At 41.0% G+C, this 19,926-nt stretch overlaps 1 protein-coding gene and 1 long non-coding RNA gene across 9 annotated transcripts in view; one reads left to right on the forward strand and one right to left on the reverse strand.

Moving 5' to 3' along the window:
* The window catches only part of FRMD5 (FERM domain containing 5), a 321,532-nt gene extending 308,005 nt beyond the window's left edge, over positions 1 to 13,527 (reverse strand). For 2 of the 6 annotated variants that reach the window (XM_086710563.1, XM_025918907.2), the window contains exon 1: positions 13,223 to 13,527. In XM_086710563.1, coding sequence (XP_086566689.1) covers positions 13,223 to 13,324 — 102 coding nt within the window. In that variant the 5' untranslated portion in view covers positions 13,325 to 13,527. The remainder of the gene's footprint in view (positions 1 to 13,222) is intronic. The other 4 variants (XM_086710562.1, XM_025918905.2, XM_025918906.2 and 1 more) reach the window with 2 other exon arrangements.
* Positions 13,528 to 14,119: 592 nt separating this feature from the next.
* The window catches only part of LOC147580194 (uncharacterized), a 28,903-nt gene continuing 23,096 nt past the window's right edge, over positions 14,120 to 19,926 (forward strand). The window contains exons 1-2 of one of the 3 annotated variants that reach the window (XR_015252619.1): positions 14,120 to 14,316; positions 16,083 to 16,296. This is a non-coding gene — a long non-coding RNA (uncharacterized LOC147580194). The remainder of the gene's footprint in view (positions 14,317 to 16,082; positions 16,297 to 19,926) is intronic. The other 2 variants (XR_015252621.1, XR_015252620.1) reach the window with 2 other exon arrangements.

Raw genomic sequence — 19,926 nt, forward strand, 5'->3', positions numbered from 1 at the left:
GAAAGGAAGGCAGCAGAGGTAACGGAAGGGCATCTATGCCATGCTAAAAGACTGTTATCAAGTAAGTAATGGGAGAATCTTGAAGGATTTTAAAAAAAGAGAAAATGATCAAAGTTGCATTTTGGAAGCATGTGAAAGATAGGAATGCGCCTACTGCTCCACAGGAAAGTAAAACCTAGACCATTGAGACCCTGTATTTGGCAAGCAGCAGATGGACAACTTACTTTTAAATATATATATCGAAATATTTCTCTACCAGTCAGCAAATAGCCACAGCCCTAAGAGGCCTCTCCCTCTTCCCCAGGACCACTGTGAACCCCACCTCCCATGATTCAACACGAAATAGTGTCTGGCCCAGCAGAGGGCCATAGAGTCAATTCCAGCATGTTCTCACAGAGTCTTGGTCAGTGAGGTATTCAACATGACTCACTGATTGTTGAGTTATTTTATTTTTATTTTTTAAGTAAGCTCTAGGCCCAGCGTGGGGCTTGAACCCACAACCCCAAGATCAAAAGTCACATGCTCCACCAACTGAGCCAGCCAGGGGTCCCGATTATTGAGTATTTTAATTACCCCCACATGGGGGCCAACCTCAGTGAACTCCTTTAAATCATTAAAGCTCTCCTATCACAAACAGCTGCAACAACAAAAAAGAGACATCCAACATTCTTTCATTTTCTCCAACCTGCTTCTCCAGATTCTCACTCCAGATTCTGACCAGGTATTTCTGCTGAGGGTTCATCTTGCTCCATCCCAGAGGTTTCTCTGGTTTTGATCTTTTCTTTCTCCTTATCAATTGTCTTAATGCTCCCTCTAGTTTCACCAACTTCAGCTGTCAAAAATACAGACTCTCCTGGCCATAGGCAGTGCCCCCACCGTGCAGACCCAGCCCTGAAATACCAGACCTGAAGTTACAGTACAGGAAGAGTCTCACTGAGTCTGTTAATCTAATCTAATCTAATTAAGAAATCATTGCAGGAGCGCCTGGGTGGCTCAGTGGGCTGAGTGTCCAACTTCGGCTCAGGTCATGATCTTGTGTTGGTGAGTTTAAGCCCCGCATCAGGCTCCATGCTAACAGCACAGAGACTGGAGCCTACTTTGGATTCTGTGTCTCCCTCTCTCTCTGACCCTCCCCTGCTTGTACTCTCTTTGTCTCTCAAAAAATAAAACATTAAAAAAAATTTTTTTAAAGAAATAACTGCAAAAAAGTGAATAGAAAACTCTAAACATACTCAGTCCATCCCCAAAGTATCACTTTATACAATATTTTCATTTGTTTATATTGTCTCAAATTCCAGTTAATTAAAATATACACTATTGTGTTAAATAATGAAATTAAAGGAAATCAATCACATTATGCTCCAATGTGTATTTATACACATTATAATTGCACCTTTTTTAACACCTCCCACCACTGCCAACAGGTGTGTCCACCAAAGAATTTGACAATAAGCAAAGGTATAACTTAGTAGTGATAACAATTAGAAATGGTGTTACGAAGGGATATCTGTCTGGCTCAGTCGGTGGAGCATGCAACTCTTGATTCTGGGGTCCTAAGTTTGAGCCCCACACTGGGTGTAGAGCTTGCTTTAAAAAAAGAAAAAGAAAGAAATAGTGATAAGAGATTGTATTAAATAAGTGGCCCAAGAATAAATTACGATAAAACAAAGGAGATCATAAGAGATGGACAGAAGAGCTATGGTGTTAGGAAAGATGGTGGGAAATAAAACTACAGAATTCAAGATGTGAAGAAAAGGCTTTCCATTTTTGATTATTTTCTTTCAACCAGAAACTAAAGATATTTTATGTGAGATATATTCTTAGTAGGAATAGTCTGTATTACTTTATAATGACACAGTAAAAGATATAATGTGCAGCAAGACAATATTATATCTGTCTCTTAAAAATAATCAGTCTAGGGGCACCTGGGTAGCTTAGTCGGTTAAGAGCCTGACTCTTGGCTTTGGCTCAGGTCATGATCGCCTGGTTCCTGAGTTCGAGCTCCACATCAGGCTCTGTGCTGACAGTGCAGAATCTGCTTGGGATTCTCTGTCTCCCTCTCTCTCTGCCACTTTCCCACTCGTGCTTATTCGCTTGCTCTCTCTCTCTCAAAAATAAACTTAAAAAAATAATCAGTCTACTGTACCCAATATCAAAAATTAGAATGAGAAATATGTGTTCTTTTTTTTTTTAATTTTTTTTTAAATTTTTTTTTTTCAAACGTTTATTTATTTTTGGGACAGAGAGAGACAGAGCATGAACGGGGGAGGGGCAGAGAGAGAGGGAGATACAGAATCGGAAACAGGCTCCAGGCTCTGAGCCATCAGCCCAGAGCATGACGCGGGGCTCGAACTCCCGGACCGCGAGATCGTGACCTGGCTGAAGTTGGACGCTTAACCGACTGCGCCACCCAGGCACCCCAATGTGTTCTCTTTTACCATACAAATTAGAAAACAATTTAATTTTTTTTAGCATTTATTTATTTTTGAGAGAGAGAGAGAGAGACAGAGTGTAAGCTGGGAAGGGGCAAAGAGAGGGAGACACAGAAGCCAAAGCAGGCTTCAAGGCTCTAAGCTGTCAGCACAGAGCCCAATGTGGGGCTCGAACTCATAAACCTCGAGATCATGATCAGAGCTGAAGTCAGCAGCTTAACTGGCTGAGCCACCCAGGTGCCCCTACAATTCTTTTTTTTTTTTAATGTTTATTTGCTTTTGAGAGAGAGACAGACCACAAGTGGGGGAGGGGCAGAGAGAGAGAGGGAGACACAGAATGCAAAGCAGGCTGCAGGCCCTGAGCTGTCAGCACAGAGCCCAACGTGGGGCTCGAACTCATCAACTGTGAGATCACGACCTGAGCCAAAGTCGGACGCTCAACTGAGTCAACCAGGCTCAGGCTCAGGCTCAACTGAGTCAACCCAAATTAGAAAACAATTCTTAGATGTGCTTTCTGTACTGTGGGTACTCATTTAGGTAAGCTTATCTAAATAAGATATACTTAAAAATAAGCAAAGTACTGATTTTTCAGATCAGCTATGTTGCTTATATATTCTGACACTGCAATAGTTGGTTCAGTATCTTATGTCCTGAAGCTACACCAAGCCAACTCCCATTCACTTTTTAAAAAAAACCTTCACATAATGCTAGAATCTAAAGCTGGGTATAGATTAAGTTGCACTGTAGTACTAGGACTACCTCATGTTTTGATCAGATTTTTATCTTTTATACAGCCAAATTTCTTCTGAGAGGACACCTAAAGAGCTGATATGATATTTTGTTGTAGGGATGAGTGTATCCTATGAAACTACAGGCTCTACATGCCTTGTAACATCCCAGGCATCACTGCCAGCCCATGGGGTCCTTCTGCCCTACAAACCTCCAATTCCATAATTACTCTGGAGGATTCTGGATTTTTCTAGAATCAAAAATCTGAAAAAGGGCAGGCTGGATGTTTTCTTCAGCCTAAATTATGCCCTAGAGGGGTGACTGGGTGGCTCAGTCAGTTAAGCATCCAACTTCAGCTCAGGTCAAGATCTCAAGGTCTGTGAGTTCGAGCCCCGCAACAAGCTCTGTGCTGACATGACAGCTCAGAGCCTGGAGCCCACCTTGGATTCTGTGTCTCCCTTTCTCTCTGCTCCTCCCCTGCTCATGCTCTGTCTCTCCTTCAAAAAATAAACATTCAAAAAATTTAAAAAAAAATTATCCCCTAAAAGTACTTGAGATCCTTAGATGAATTAATTCTACTTCCTTATGCTGTGATCAATGTTCTTATCTGCCTGGCTCATGTCTGACCAAACAATAATCTTAGTGGCATCTCCTGAATAGAGTATATGGAATCCTCTGGTACTTGTGAAACCAACCCTTCCACTTGGGTGTCCTCAAAATTAGGCTAAGGCCCAGACTAGAGGGCCCTGGAGTTAAATCAAGCAATATGGAAATAAGGCTTTGCACCTGCCTGGAGGCAAAGGATAATTTGCCTGACTATGGAGTGCCTGAATGGACTACCAGCTTATAAGGGTTCCTAATGATTTGGCTTTTTTCTACTATGAGTTCAATGAAAGTGGCCAGACTTTTGAGCGTGCCCTGGGGCATGCTGTTTTGATGAACCACTATTTCTTTCAGGTCTTGGGCCTGTGGGCCTTTGCTAATTTATCTGGCTCCCATAATACCACTTCACAGCAAGCCTCCTTAATCTCTCCAACAAAGTGGAGTGCCTGTATTGTCAGTCATTCCCCTATTCATCAGTCTTTAAACTATCCCTTCTTTTTCTCCTTTTCCAGAGCAAAATAACCTATTAGCATTGGCATTCTGCCGAACATTGATTGCCTAAATGCCAAACAGTACTTTCCTGGAGGTTCCCATCCCCAAAGCTCTAGCCTGGCATTGTGTGGAATGCTCAAAGTGCACCCTGTGTTGGGCTGGGAACTTCAGAGCTGGCAGGCAGGGGTTCACTGGGGAATCCAGGGAAGCATTCCTCCATCCTCTAGAAAAGTGATTTTTGGTGGTCACTTAGGTTTGGGAACAGAGATGCAGAATTGTGCCTCTTAGGGCTCCACTGGTCACATTTCTTAACTGTTAATGCACCATTTAGGCTGCATTACATCAGCCAAAGGATTTTCAAACATCAGCTGAATGTTGGGATTTGATACTCTCTTTTTTGGGGCGGATAAATAAGCTGATGCCAGAGATGAGGTCCCCTGGAAACAAAAGTATATGCATAGTTGCTGCAGCCACAGAATTAGCACAGATTGATACATGACTCTACCTTTTTATATGATGCCATTGCTTTGTGAAGAATCTTAATTTGTGTTATATACTTTTGGAGTTAGATTTAATTCAACACCAGCTTTGTGTTATTTTTAGTTTAGACTAAGTCTTCTGAGCAGTCAAGAGTGATTGAAATTTGCTGACAGCAATTTTTCCTAGGCAACTAGATTGTTATTCGACTCAACTGTACCAGAGTACGTCAGATAAACATAGTAAAGACTAAATACATTTGGCTTTACATTTTTAGCTTTCCTACCTTCAAGTTGCCTGCTGTTACCTCAGCCTGGAATGCCCTTTACCCATCCCCACAGCCCATTTTCTGCTTTTGGCACTCTTTCATGACCTAGTTCAAATCTCACCTCCTTTGAGAAATATTTAATTTCTATTCCCCCCGATTTGCACTGACAAAACATACTACCTTGTCTTAGTGCTGAATCCCATGAGATTTTTTGTTTGCTATTTACATGTTTGCAAACAAGGGTCTTCCTACACCCCCAGTGCTTTAAGAGGTGAAGATTTCTTTGAAAAACAGTATAGAAATATAAAATAATCATATTCTTTCTAGGTCAGGGAAGACAAAAATAAAACCAATACATATAAGAGCATCAAATTGGAATGATGACCCATCATGACTCCTGCCCACCTGAAACTGGTATGCATATCTGCAAATAAACTTTTACCCTACAAGGGTAGAGAATCAGTTAAGGCCATTCAGAAATAAATCAAAAATTAGAAATGAGATTCACTCTTGGCTTCTCCTTCTCCCTCATTATACTCAATCAACAATACTCATCAATTTTACTAAATATCTGTGTGACCCAGTACTAGTGATCTCAAACCTCAGAAAGCGTTAAGACCTACCTTGTTAAAACAGAAAGCTGAGGGGCGCCTGGGTGGCTCAGTCGGTTAAGCGTCCCACTTCGGCTCAGGTCATGATCTCACAGTCTGTGAGTTTGAGCCCCGCATCAGGCTCTGTGCTGATAGCTCAGAGCCTGGAGCCTGCTTCGGATTCTGTGTCTCCCTCTCACTCTGACCCTCCCCTATTCATGCTCTGTCTCTCTCTGCCTCAAAAAGAAATAAACGTTAAAAAAAAAAAAACTTAAAAAAAACAAAACAGAAAGCTGAGCTCCATCCTCTGTATTTCTCATTCACTAGGTCAGCAGTGGGGCCAGAAATTTGCATTTGTAACAAGTGCCCAGGAGAACCTGATGCTGCTCATCCAGTAAACCACACTTTGAGAACCATTGCTTTAACTCATCCCCCTATTCTATTCTCCTTGCTTTCTAACAAGGTTCCCAATTTCTACAAAAGGAAAAAGCCCCCTGAGTTGTGACACAGTAAGATGGCTCAAATAAGACATAAAAATAGCTAGTTTTGGTCCTGATCTAGAATGGTTTCCCTTGGTGGGCAGGGGTTGTCTACATCTTTGAAATGACCCTTAACATACAGAAACGAGTCCTACAGCATTTCTGGAGTGGTCCAAAGTGTCTCTAAATACAGACCAGAAGATGAGGTCATGGTAATGCAAGGAGTCAGAAGTAGAGGAGGGGGAATGAAAGCTATAATCACTGTCAAAGGGGTGTTTTCTGTAGACAAGTGAATGGAGCTATTGTACACAAACTCAGTGGTTGCCAAGCATGTGGCCCAATTATTTTGCCTGTATGAGCATGGCACGGAAGGATCTCCTTAGAGGACTTGATTCACACAAGTTGGTGTTTAGTAGCAAGCAAAAGTCTGGAGAATTTGAACCTAACTATACAAGTTCCTGCTTTCCAAATCTAGGATATAATACAATTAAGTTGGAAAGACTACAAAAGTAAAACACCATCCTTAGAGATAGTACAGCATTTACAGTTGGTGAAAGACCAATATAGAAGATCTTGCTCAAAATATTGACAATAATGAAGATCACATGGTGGCCTTGGGCAGCAAGAAGTCCATAATTTAAATCTAGGGGTTAGCCTCCGAAACTGCTTTCCCTACTCTCTTGGGCTCCACTGCTATTTAAAATGTTTGTAAAAGTTCAAAAAGTTGTATTGGCCACCCACCAGATCTAAGGTCTTAAAGAAATGGGAGGTTTACTTCAATGGCTAGGATGGATATGTGACAAGGTGTTTTGCTCTCTTAGGTGAAATACCATTCACTCTACAACATAGGAATGGAGATGCTTTAGTGGTCTTCAAAGTTCTCAGCTGCATGAGAAAACCATTCAGGTGGTTCACCTGAGCCCAAAGTATCAAGGCCGGAAAACAGAGGGACAACAACAGCCACCTGGCCTCCAGGAGAGCAGCACCTTCCTCCCTGAGCACCACGTAAGTAAGAAATAGAAGCTGTGAGGTTGCTGCCAATCCTCCATATTCCCATCTGTTGTATAAGCTCTGGCTAGGCAGAGCTGAAGAACAGTGTCCCACAGGAGGCTGCTCCATGGAACAGGGTCTACAGTCAGAATGTTACAGATGAGGCTATCAGAAGATGAATTCAGCTTAAAATAGACATAATTAGAAACAGGTTGGGAAGCATGGGTTTCTTCCTGTTGGGGCGAGAGGTTAGAAAATGAGGCTATGAGGAGATTTTATGTGGCACTGACTTAGGGGAAAGAGTGAAGGAAGCTTCTGTGGCTGTGGTGATCCCAGTGTCAATATCCTAATTCCGCCAGACCTCCAACTCCCCATGAAGCACTGTACTACACAGTATTCATTTGATCTGAGCCTTCTAAACCTGCAGAGATGGAGGAAGGGGAGACCTGAAAGGCTTGAAATCCTAAGAGACAAACCAAAAAAATCATAGGAATTCTAGACCACAGCTCTACTAATTCAACCAAGGATAATTGCAGAAAGTTATCAGAGACCTCAAAGGCTCCGTAAAATACCACATTTACATACCATACCTCTCACCAGGGAGAGGGGCTGCAAAGCAAAGTGGTTTGGAATGGGATGGGTTGAAACTGGTTTACAGTTGTTAGAGAATGTTTGTTGTTTTCAGACACATGAAATGTTATTTATTTTTTTTAATGTTTATTTATTTTTGAGACAGAGAGAGACAGAGCATGAGCAGGGGAGGGGCAGAGAGAGAGAGGGAGACACAGAATCCGAAACAGGCTCCAGGCTCCGAGCTGTCAGCACAGAGCCCGACGCGGGGCTCGAACTCACGGACCGCGAGATCATGACCTGAGCCGGGGTCAGACGCCCAACCGACTAAGCCACCCAGGCACCCCAGACACATGAAATTTTAAAGTGCTGGAGTTAACTCAGCCATCATGTAGCACAAACAAATCAGAACAAATATTCATTCAACTATAAACATATAAGTCACTGTGATATAATTCTTAGGGTTTAAAATTTATAGCTTCCTCTTACTCTCCCCTTTAAAAATTCTAAAGTGTAATCTACTGAAAAATAGTTATTAAAATAATCCAAAATATTTTACTATAATAATCATATCACTTAAATTACCACCTTGCTTATTTTGGGCTACACATTTTAATACCTATACATAAACCACTACAATTGTATAATAAAAATGACTATTTTTTGTCTTAGGTTGTCTGATTTTTATCTTGGCAAACTTTTTTTTAAAGTGTGATATTAACACTAGCACAGACACGATCAACTTGTCTCTGGGCAATGTAACAAACAGAGGACTCAAAAACCACATGCTCTTTTATTATACACTATGTTGAATTGCCTTGTCTAGCATATTCATTCCAAGCATTTAATTGAATGCAAATTCATACAAATACCCTTGAGTAAAATCTGCTATGGTGAATGCTTCTAGGTTTCTCTTGGATGCCACTGCTATTTCCCTAAACTGGACTTTTTCAAAAGGAGAAAGAATAAGAGCATAAATACATATCTAAAATATACCTTTTGTCCTTAAAGGTTGATCTGCATTAGTTTTATACAATAGATATTTCCATATACAAATTAAGAAACAGAATACGAGTGCTTTTAGGATTCTAGAAGGCTAATTTTGGACCTTAGTTTCGAGAATTAGAGTCTGACTTACTATTTTAACAGATCCTGAGACACCATAATTACCTTTTTAAAACAAAGTTTTAGAAAAAAACAATGAATTCACGAAAATACAACAGCTTTGTGTTTTTCTGTGAATAAAATTATCTTAAGTCTCTAACAACATCCCTTTTGCATTAATGAAACCAAGGATTTTGCTTACCAAATATGAAACAGAAATTCTTAGAAAAGACAAATCACGGTCAGTCCAGGAAATAAATGCCCCTCTAAAGCCAAAGCTTTGGTAGGATAGAAGGAAAGCAAACCTGAACTCTTGAATTTTAGAGAAGAATTCTACTACAGAATCCAGTTATTCCAGCTTTGGATTGTACAATTTCACTGAGATTAATCAGACATCATTTTAAGGACACCTAAGGGTTAATTTATTTTCCAAAAACAAAATCCTATTTTTTATTTGAATAGAATAAGGCACAATGTAAGTACAGATTAGTCTGTTTAAATCTTGTTAGTATTTGTAAAGACATTACCAAATAATTTTCTCTTTACTATGAAATAAGTATTAATTATTGTTCTCATTTTACAGATGAGAAAATTAAGATACAGACAGGTGAACTGACTTAGGAAGTCAGGAGGAATATAGGGAACAAAGCTGGGATTTTATAGACAAAATGACCAGAGTTTCAATATAGTATAGCCACCTACTACTAGCTTTGAGCAAGTTCCTTCATCCAAGCCTTTCATCTGTAAAATGAGGATAATAACACCTACCTCTCAAATAGTTGATGTAAGGTATAAGCAAAGCACCTAGCAGAAAGCATAGTACAGAGCTGCCCATTCAAGAAACATCAGCTATCCCAGCAATCCACAATCTTATTTTCTTCAGCTGATACAAGAGGTGTCTACTGAATCCACATGCTATTGTGAGGTAAGTGAGAACACAAGCGGGGCACCTCACAAGTATGGGGCTCAATACATTTGTTCTCTCCCCCAGTACTCCCTCTCTTACCCTAGGTCCCACAGTTACTAAATGGCTGAGCCGCAGTCAAATCCAGATCTTGGTTCTACTATAGAACTGTTTCTGTACATATGCATTTTATTTATGATAGTACCTCATTTAACTGCAAAAACAAATTTAACCTAGCTGCTTGATCAGTTATTATTTTAATGTGTTCCCAGTAAAATCAAATTTATTTCTAGGGCAGCTTTACTTTTCAGTAATCAGAAAAAAAGTGATTAATATTTCAGACTTGAAAATATGTATTTTTGATATGAATTTCTACTGGCATTCCTTAATGTATATTCTTAATATTTTATAAACTATTAAACTCAAAACAGTCAAAAATCTATTACTTAGGATATTACCTATCTAAGCATTTAAATGAGTCCATTTGATATACTAAGTTCAAAGATATTAGGTAGCCTTTTCATTTTTCCTATTTGCTCCCAAATAAAATAACAAAGTAGGGTAGTAAATGTAGTAAATAAATGTAGATATTCATAAATGAAACAGATGTGTAGAAATTACAGACTAGATCTGCATTTATGAAGCAATGACCTTCAAAACTGGCAGGGAGCTGTTAACAATGTTCTTCACAGGGGAGCAATTATATTACAACCCTATGTATACTTTCATTTCTCATGATCTACAAATACATTTGCATATCAGAAAGAATAAAAGAATAGTCTGGTAACTGAGGCAATCTTTACTGAAAGGATATAAGGCGTTTTCCTTACCTTAATAATCACATCCTAAATGCTAGATCAGTAGAACTGGTGCAATATGAAAGGCTAGAACAATACTTTGACAGAATTTCCTACAACTGAAATTTACCAAATGTGGCTATTATGGCTCTAACCTAGTGATACATTTCTGACTCTCTAATACCCTAAGTATTAGATTATCCCAAGAAGTACTGAAATCACTCTACAATACATACCTTATTTAAAGAAAAATATGGCATACAATATTTTAAGGAAAATGATTCCAAATTATCACCAAGTTTTTTTTTTAAATACTGTACTGCAATTCCTAGAATGTTAGGAATATTGCTTTAACCTAGCAAGTAGCTCACAGCTCCTTTCCATACTGATTTAAAAGACCCAGTGCCCAATGCTTGACAAATAAGCGCATGCACAAACACACAAATACACTACAGAAATGTATAAGGGGTGAAAGTTACTAAGAAAAGCTCAATCTCTAAAAGCTTAAAAAAAGCTATATCCACAAAATATTAATTTCACATAATATCCTGTCTTTTTTTTTTTTGACATTTCCTCTCATTGGGTAAAAACAAAAGGAATTCACAATAGTGGTGCCAAAGACTGACAATATTACATAAATTTCAGAATTCCTGTATTTTTAAAATTTTCATGCAAGAATCACAATGCACAATCATTAACATGTCTAGACAGTGGACACTCACTACAGTATAATCATGTTACACCAAGCTTAATTTTTTATGTGGCCTGAATTTTTATAACACATTGACTTGTAATAATGTAAAAGAAGACCAGCAGGAAAAGAAACACAACCATAGTAAGGTATAGCAAGCATAAACCCAGTAAGTCCTGTTAGACTTAAAAATACTGTTTTTCTTAACAGTAATAAAAACTACCCACAACTGTAATACCAACCAACCAACCTCAAAGGTTCCACTAACTGGGAAAAAATAACTAGTTGTCTTATTGTGACACTGTAAAAGCCACAAGATTATCACTAGTGGAGTGGTGATGTGAATTTTGTTTCATTTGTACTCTATACCTTGGCAAAAGTTAATGACCTGCCCCAGGAATTTTATTTCACCATATACCCCAAAGAATTCTTAGGACTCACAAAGTCTAAATCTTACACTGCCCTTCATATGCTATTGTGTAAATGCTTTAAATTTTAAAACAAAAGGATAAAGACTTTAAAAGCTCTAGACAATGCATTCAAATGGTGAATATGTCAAGTCAATGTTTTCTCCTCCCCCACCCAAAAACAAACAAAAAAAAAAACTGTACATGGCACATAAAGATACAACAGAAACAAAAAGTAGCATGCCACTCATTCTGTGAGAAAATACCGAACATCTCTCAGATTCAACTACCAAAATCCTTTTCACGTGATGGCTAGCATCTTTATGACTGTGTTTAAGTGGCCTTAAAAAGCGATGTTGTTCTCTTTCTCTGCCCTCCTGCATCTTTGACAGCAGTCAGCACTTATGCCCAGAGCTGGTTTGGAGAGTGGGAGAAAAGGGAAAGTGAGGAGAAGGCTGAACTGAGCACGGACTCAGCAGAGAGCAGCTGCTCTCACACACTACCCAGCGTCTTTCTCACACACCGCTATTTTCCGCTATTGAGCATTGTCAGCAAAAAAATAAATGGGGGGTTGGGGGGCCAGGAGACAAAGAGGGTAGAACCAGAGGCCGACAGTTTTTGTCTGCCACATCTGAGGCGAGAAGCCCCCTCTGGTTTCTTGTTGCAAAGGCAAGGGATCAGATGAGACCCCTCCGGGTCCAACTCAATTTGCTTCTCCAGAAAGAGCAGTTTCCGGCAGCGAGCGCAGGATCCTCCGGCTGCTGAACTAAACACCGGAGCATTGTCAATGTTTCCTATCACTGACTTTACAGAGGAGGAGAGAGGGCTGTGACTGCATTCCTGGGAAAGACTACTACTCCAGACGTTCCACACAGCAGTAGTGAAAACACATAAGAGGTTGTAAAAATCCCTTCCAAAATACCAGGTTTCTGAAGAAATGCTGCGAAGCATTAACGTATTGTTGGTGTTATTTGTAAGTCACCGATTCTTTCTCGCCACGGCCAATCCTCAAATCTCTGGTACTTGTTGCTAAATCTTTACCTCACGCCCCCCATAATTGCCCAACACAAATGAGATCTGCGGAGCGAAAGGCGGGAGGGGGGGGTGGGGGGGGTGCTAATCCTGGGAGCCCAGAGGCTGGGCTCCCTTCCATAGGCCACTCTGCATGGGCTGCGCGTTCACTTCTACCTTCTGAGAGCTCTGACTCACAAATGCTGGGGGGGGGGGGGGTGATTATGACATACAGCATTATCCTTCCAACCAAAGATAGATAAGAAAAGCCGGCCAGCGGTCCTTGCCTGGCTGGAGAGCCAAAGCCTGTACCCCCCGACGGGGCGGCCGGGGTAGGAGCCTCCCGCCCTGCCCGCCTCTCTCTGGACGCCCGCGGAAGATGCTCCCCACCCCAGCAGGCTCGAGGAGTCAGGATGGGGTGCCCTCACCCTGGGAGAGGGCAGAGGGATAGCTGAGGGTCCGGGACGGAGGGACTCTCACCGCAGCTGCGCGGAGCGCCTGGTACCCCGCCCCGGACCCGGTCTCGGGCGGAGGCGCTCTCTGCACCGGGGCCGTCCGCCGCAGCCGGGGACGGACAAAGCACCGGGGTCTGCGGCGACCCCGGGCGGCGGCGGCGGGCCAAGTTGGCCAGAGTCGGGGGACGAAGGGGTTCCGCGGGCAGGGCAGCGCGGCACTGACCTGGATGGTGCAGGTGTACTCGCTGTCGTCCAGCAGCCGCACGGTGCAGCTGTACTCGCGCTCCAGGCTCCTGCTGCTGCCGCTCATCAACCTGCTCAGCATCTTCCCGCCCGCCCGCCCGCCCCCGGGAGAGACGCGGCGGCGCTGCGGACCCCGGACCAGGCGCCCCTCAGCCGGGCAGCTCCTCGCGGGCCCCGGGCACCTGCACCATCACCCCAGTCGGGTCGCGGCCGCTGCCTCCTGCTGTCCCAGCTCCTCCTTCTTCTCCTCCTCCTTCTTCGCCACCGCCTCCCCCCAGCCCCGAGCAAGCGCCCCGCTCTCTCTCCTCCGCGCCCCACTCCCCATGCCCAGTTCGTGGGGCGGGGCCTCGGCCGGAGAGGGGCCAATGGGGGTCAGCGCGGCGGAACCGAGTGGCAGAGAGAAGAACCAATCGAGATAGGGTATTGATATGATGGACAGGTGGGAGAAGCAATCACGGGAAAGCAGTCGGACAGAGCCTAGCGGGACCAGCCCTCTGGCGTCCCAAACGAGGGGCTCCTCTTGTCTCTGCGGTTCCTGTAGAAGCTGTTTCCCCTCCCCCAGGCCAGGTGTGGGCACCCGGCTGAGTAAATGTCTGCTGCGTGGAATACGTTTAGACTCTGCTTCAGGGGCCAAGTCCCACACTCTGCAACGCCGCGAGTCCCGCCCTCTCGGGAGCCGGGGCGGTGCAAGAAAACAATCCCCGCACCTGCAGAATGCAGGCACCTTCCGCTCCGGACCAGGCGCCTGCCCCCACCTGAGCTGTACCCCAGGTGGGCGCGACGGGCCTCTGCCCCAGCCCTCTTATTTTGAACAACATCTATTTTACAGTAGCTACTTGAGTAAAAGCTGTAGGGTTCGAAAGGGCTCTTAAGCACTCGGGTTTAACCCCTAGGAAACCCTTCACTCTAACACCCTATGCCTCGCTTTTATTTTCAGAAGACAAAAGAGACTGAGGTGTGCTCCTTCAGCCGGTAGGGTGCAGAGGAAGTGGTGGGTCCTTTCCTTGCACCTTCAGAACTAGAATTACCGTATTTTCTTACTTCCTCAACAAAACACCAGAGTATGTCAAGGAGGTATGTATCACAGAGGAAAAAAAAAAATTGTCTACTGCCCTTTGTGACCCCTTATCCAAAGATCTCACGTTCTTTATGAAAACTTCACCAAGAAACATAATATTCTCGCTCAAAATTTTTTGATGGAAGGAAATGTTATATAAAAGAATCATATCAACACAAAATTGATGCCAAAATATATTAATTTAATAAATAATGAAAGATGCATAATTTCCTATTATTTTAATTTATACTGTTCTTGTTTATACGGATACACATAAAAATGAAACTCTACATTAACTTAGAAAACAGCCAACTTTTAAAGTACTTGTTTGTTTGTTTGTTTGTTTGTTTACCCGGAGACACCTGGCTGGCTTGGTGGGTACAGCATGTGACTCTTGATCTCAGGTCCTGAGCTCAAGCCCCTTTCTGGGCATAGAGCCTCCTTAAATATAGTATGCTTCTCTTGCGTCCTTGATTTCCAATATTTCTCCCAATTTTTTTGCATGGGACCCTCTCCCACTTTAGTTATCACCTCTTTATTAGTTGCATTCTCATTTATGTCATTCAATAGTCATAAGAGGAGGTTTCGCTTTTCAATGTAATCCTAGAGTTAAGAAACTAGAACAGTAAGTCAAATATTCTAGCCATTAAACCAGATGTGAGTTCCTCTACTTTGTAGCCACAGCAGGTAGCCTTGTATGTGCAACACAGTAAGTATTCAGTAAGTTTTTGTTGAATGAAGTAAATGAGATAGATATTTCATTGCATCTAAGTCCCAGGGAAAGATACGTGAAAAAATTAAGAATTTCAGGAAGATCTTGGAGATAAATGAAATTATTAATATGTCAAAGTGATATTTTGCAAAACTCAGCTTTGTTGTGTAGTTGGGAGAAGACAATGAAAGATTTCAGGCAGGCAGAACTTATGTTGAAGGCAAAAGTTGCTGTTTGTTTACAGAATCTGTAAGAGCAAGAAAAAATGTCCAAGAACTAGAGGAAGCCCAGTAGTTTGATGGTAGGGAAATGTCTTTAACAGGTTATGCAAATAAGCAGCTGTTAGAATAAAAAGGCAAAGCATCATGAATCCAGAAAAGCTCTCAGGAACTGAATGCAGTCTTTTTTCAGAGTATGACCATAGATGCAATCAACAGGGATGAGACTGTGGCTTCTATGCCAATGTGTTAAGTAACATTCCTGTTCAGCCTAAGAAAATCATATAAACTTAGATGTGCACCTCATTGAAAGACCAGTTACATATTCATCCGTGCTTATGCATAATATCCAGAAAGAATTTCAAACTTTCCCTTACGCTCTTATTCAGAACACTTTGTGAGGAAAACAGAGGATGGATGCATAATGGAAGAAAAGCAAGAAACTATCAGTTTCTGGTGAAATGTATGCCTATTTAGGGATTGAGAGCAGAAGCCTGGGAGAAACTAAAAAGAAAAGACTCATATAAAATCACACTGAGGAATATTTTGTTTGTCTTTGTTTTTGTCAAGCCTTTTGAGCAGGATATCCAGGATAAAAAGGGTGTGTTCAATAAAAGGCCTCATGTGCCCTTGATAATTAGAGCATCATAGCTTTCATTAAGTTTTTGGGTATAAAGGAGGCCATATTTAAAATTCCAAACTACAATAACTCTGAGCTCCCACCTTCCAAATTATTAGGATATCGGCTCCCTTTAAAGTTTCCCTCCCTGCTCTACTGTTGAGGAGTCCCTAAGGGTGATTCTGTCACCAACATATGCCTGAAATAACTGAATTACTCCTGCCTGTATTTCAGATGTCACATACCCTGATGTTCTGGGATATTGATCTCTCTCCAGCCATTGAAACTTTCACCATTGCCTTGGGATCCAGCAGGAAGAAGCACTGCCTCCTCTTCACCAGGACATCACAAACCCTGGTTCTTCCCATCATAGTCTCCTTATAGCACAGCTAAGACCAGGGTTATATAACAATATTAAAAAGGAAGAGCAATACAGAGTAAACTGCAGGTATGACATGGCTACTCTCAAAGCCCTTATGGACTACAGGCCTGCCTTATTGTTGAGCTTGCAGCCAGGGTCTATGTGGCTAATGACAGCCCCCCGCTCCATCAAGAGTTCCCCTGACCCTGTCTTGAGCATTCAGGCTCAACCACTCAGAGAAGAAAACAACTCTCCTTACCCAGTTTAAGGTGCATTTTCAAAGTCCCACCCCCTGTCCCAGTTGCTGCCTTTCCATAGGATGACTGACCATGGGAATACCTACTCCTTTAGAGGAAACCCCACCTTCCATCCTGAGGAGTGTGACCTTAACCTTTGACCCAACTGGACTATCACCTTCATAACATAAGAGTCCAAACCCAGCACATTTCTCACAAAGACTGAGTTAATCTTTATAAATAGGTCTAGGTAGAGCCTCACCAAAGCCAGTCCAGTCCCTTTGCCTAATTATTTCTCCAGTAAGCAGTAAGGATTATGCCTGTCCTTGTTTGCCTGTATCTTTTAGAGCTCAGCTTTTGTTCTTCTAAGAGCAAGGGCTGAAACAAGGACATTCGCATCTCCACAGAAACAACACATATGTGGTCTACATCCACAGAGAGAAAAGGAACAGTTTTTCTCTTCTGCATCAATGTCTGCGGAAGCAATGCTCCTGCTCCACACACAAAGATTTGCATATCCAAATGGAGCACTCTGCTTCACAAACTAAAGCATCTACACTCAAGTTATAGTTTTCCAAGAGTAATAAATGTATACTTGCTTTAACATGAATAGCTAAACAATCCATGTAGTTTTTCCAGAGCAGTCTGCCTCTGAAGAAATGTTCAAGTCTTCTCTTTCATCAGGACAGAAATCACCAATGGTTTAAGAAAGCCTTTCTACCTTCTACTAACTCTTAGGATTTTCAGTTAGCCCCCATTACATTTAGAAGAATTTTTAATGTGTATTTCTATGTGGAAATATAAGTGCATGTATTGTTTTTATTCCAAACTACATTTATTGATCATTTACTGTGTGTTAGGCACATACTCTATGACAGCTTTCTAGAAAACATAGACATAGCCCAAAGAATATGGGAAAATGAGATGTACAAACAAAAAAGTTCACAATCTAGGAGAGAGTGTTAGGTATATAAACAGTTAGCTATTATACAACATATGGAGCATGAGTAAAGTACTATAAGAGAACAACAAATGGTACAATTATTTAAGCATGGGAGACAGCACAGTCTCCCATGAGAAAGCATTGGAGTTGAGCCCCTAGGAATGAATAGTATGGTGATGGGTGTAGACAGCAGAAGAGCAAGATATGGTATGAGGAGTGACATTTTAAGTAGAGGAAACAGCATGATAAAGACATAGAAGAACAAATATGTATAGCATGTTTTAGAAATTGCAAGTGCCCCTGGATAGATAGCACGTGGGCTACATTGGCTGGGAAGAAATGAACTGAGGACAAATCATATAGAACCTTCCATGCCATAGTTAGGAATTTGGACTCTGTTGTATAGACTGGTGGTGGGGGGTTGGAGGTGTTGCAGGTTTTTAAGCAGCGAAATGACAGAATCAGATCTGTGTTTTGGAACTGATCATTTTGATAGTGTCAATGTTTAAATTATAGCAAGAGGTGATTATTTACTATGGAAAAAATGCATTCTGAAAACAATAGAATGTCTTTAATGAGGCATCAGAAGCATTTATAATAGGTGTCTCAGATGTGAGTGACAGGCTTTATTATATTCTCCAATTATGGTTCATTTTCCTTATATTTCCAGCCAGTCTTCAGTTATTGTTCTAGAAATGAAATGTATATGAAACAAAGCAAATTAATTCATTTATTCAAAAAAGATTATTAATGGTCTACTATGTGCAAGTCCCCATGCCAGGTGCTGAGAGAATTCAAAGATGAATAAAATATATTCCCAATCCTCATAGAATTTACAGCTCTATGCAATCTGCAAAATTACTTCAACATTTATTAAGTATTCAGTTTATGTAGATTAAACACACATTGGTCAAATATATATATATGTATATTTCTCATAAATATATATGTGTATATATGTATAAATATATATATATAATTATGAGAAAGGCAGCAAAGATAGGAGAAACAGCCTAAATATGGGCAAAGAAAGTATATAAATATGAAGAAATTAGAACAGCCCATATTTCTTGATTAATAGTGTCAATTGACTACTTGCTCTGCAAAATGAAATAATTAACATTACTGTACTTTCTCCCAAACTCTGACTCTAACTCCCAATCTTTGTGGTTCATATTAGTTCTATTTTGTCAGGGTTTATAATATTTATGGCTTCTGGCAATTGATTTCCTCTAGTTATTTAATCTTACTTCTGTATTCAAATGGATTCAGGGCTTTTACCACCAGTCCTTTTATCCTCCAGATTCACCATTCACATTTTACTCATGTCCTGGTACATGGGATTTTTCCGCTAAGTAGTTTAAGAATGGCTAATGGCCACATTACCTTTCTTTCTTTCTTTCTTTCTTTCTTTCTTTCTTTCTTTCTTTCTTTCTTTCCTTCCTTCCTTCCTTCCTTCCTTCCTTCCTTCCTTCCTTCCTTCCTTCCTTCCTTCCTTCCTTCTTTCTTTCTTTCTTTCTTTCTTTCTTTCTTTCTTTCTTTCTTTCTTTTCGTTTCTTTTCTTCTTTCTAAACATACAGTGTTTTGTGAGTTTCAGGTGTATAATATATAGTGATCCAACAATTCCATACATAAATCACCTGGTGCTCATCATGACAAGTGACCTTCTTTATCCCCATCACCTATTTCACCCATCCCGCCACCCACCTCCCTACTGGTAACCATCAGTTTGTTCTCTATAATTAAGAGTTTGTTTCTTGATTTGTCTCTCTCTCTCTCTCTTTCTGTTTCTCTCTCTCTTCCCACCCCCTTTGCTCATTTCTTTTGTTTCTTAAATTCCACACATTCCACATATGAATGAAATTATATGGTATTTGTCTTTCTCTGGCTGACCTATTTCACTTAGCATTATACTCTCCAGCTTCATCCATGTCATTGCAAATGGCAGGATTCATTCTTTTTTATGGCTGAATAATATTCCATTGTAAATGTACACCACATCTTATTTATCCATTCATCCTTGATGGACACTTCAGATGCTTCCATAATTTGGCTATTGTAAATAATGCTGTGATAAAAATAGAGGTGCATGTATCCCTTCATATTAGTGTTTTTGTATTCTTTGGGTAAATACCCAGTAGTGCAATTACTGGATGATATGGTAGTTCTATTTTTAATTTTTTGAGGAACCTCCATATTCCACAGTGACTATACCAGTCTGCACTCCCAACAGTGCATGAGTTTTTCAAAAGTCTCAGCATCCTTGCCAACACCTGTTGTTTCTTATGTTGCTTATTTTAGTCATTCTGATAGATGTGAGGTGATATCTCATTGTGGTTTTGATTTGCATTTCCCTGATGATAAGTGATGTCGAATATCTCTTCATGTGTCTGATGGCCATGTGTTTGTCTTCTCTGGAGAAATGTCTGTTCCTCTCTTCTGCCCATTTTTAAATTGGATTATTTGTTTTTTGGGGTATTACCTGCATTCTTTCTTGTCTACCTGTTGCATTTATACTTGAACAAATACTTGTATAGA

This window comes from Puma concolor, chromosome B3 (assembly GCF_028749965.1).
Source record: "Puma concolor isolate L17-30 chromosome B3, mPumCon1.1.hap2, whole genome shotgun sequence".
Classification (NCBI taxonomy): Eukaryota; Metazoa; Chordata; class Mammalia; order Carnivora; family Felidae; genus Puma; species Puma concolor.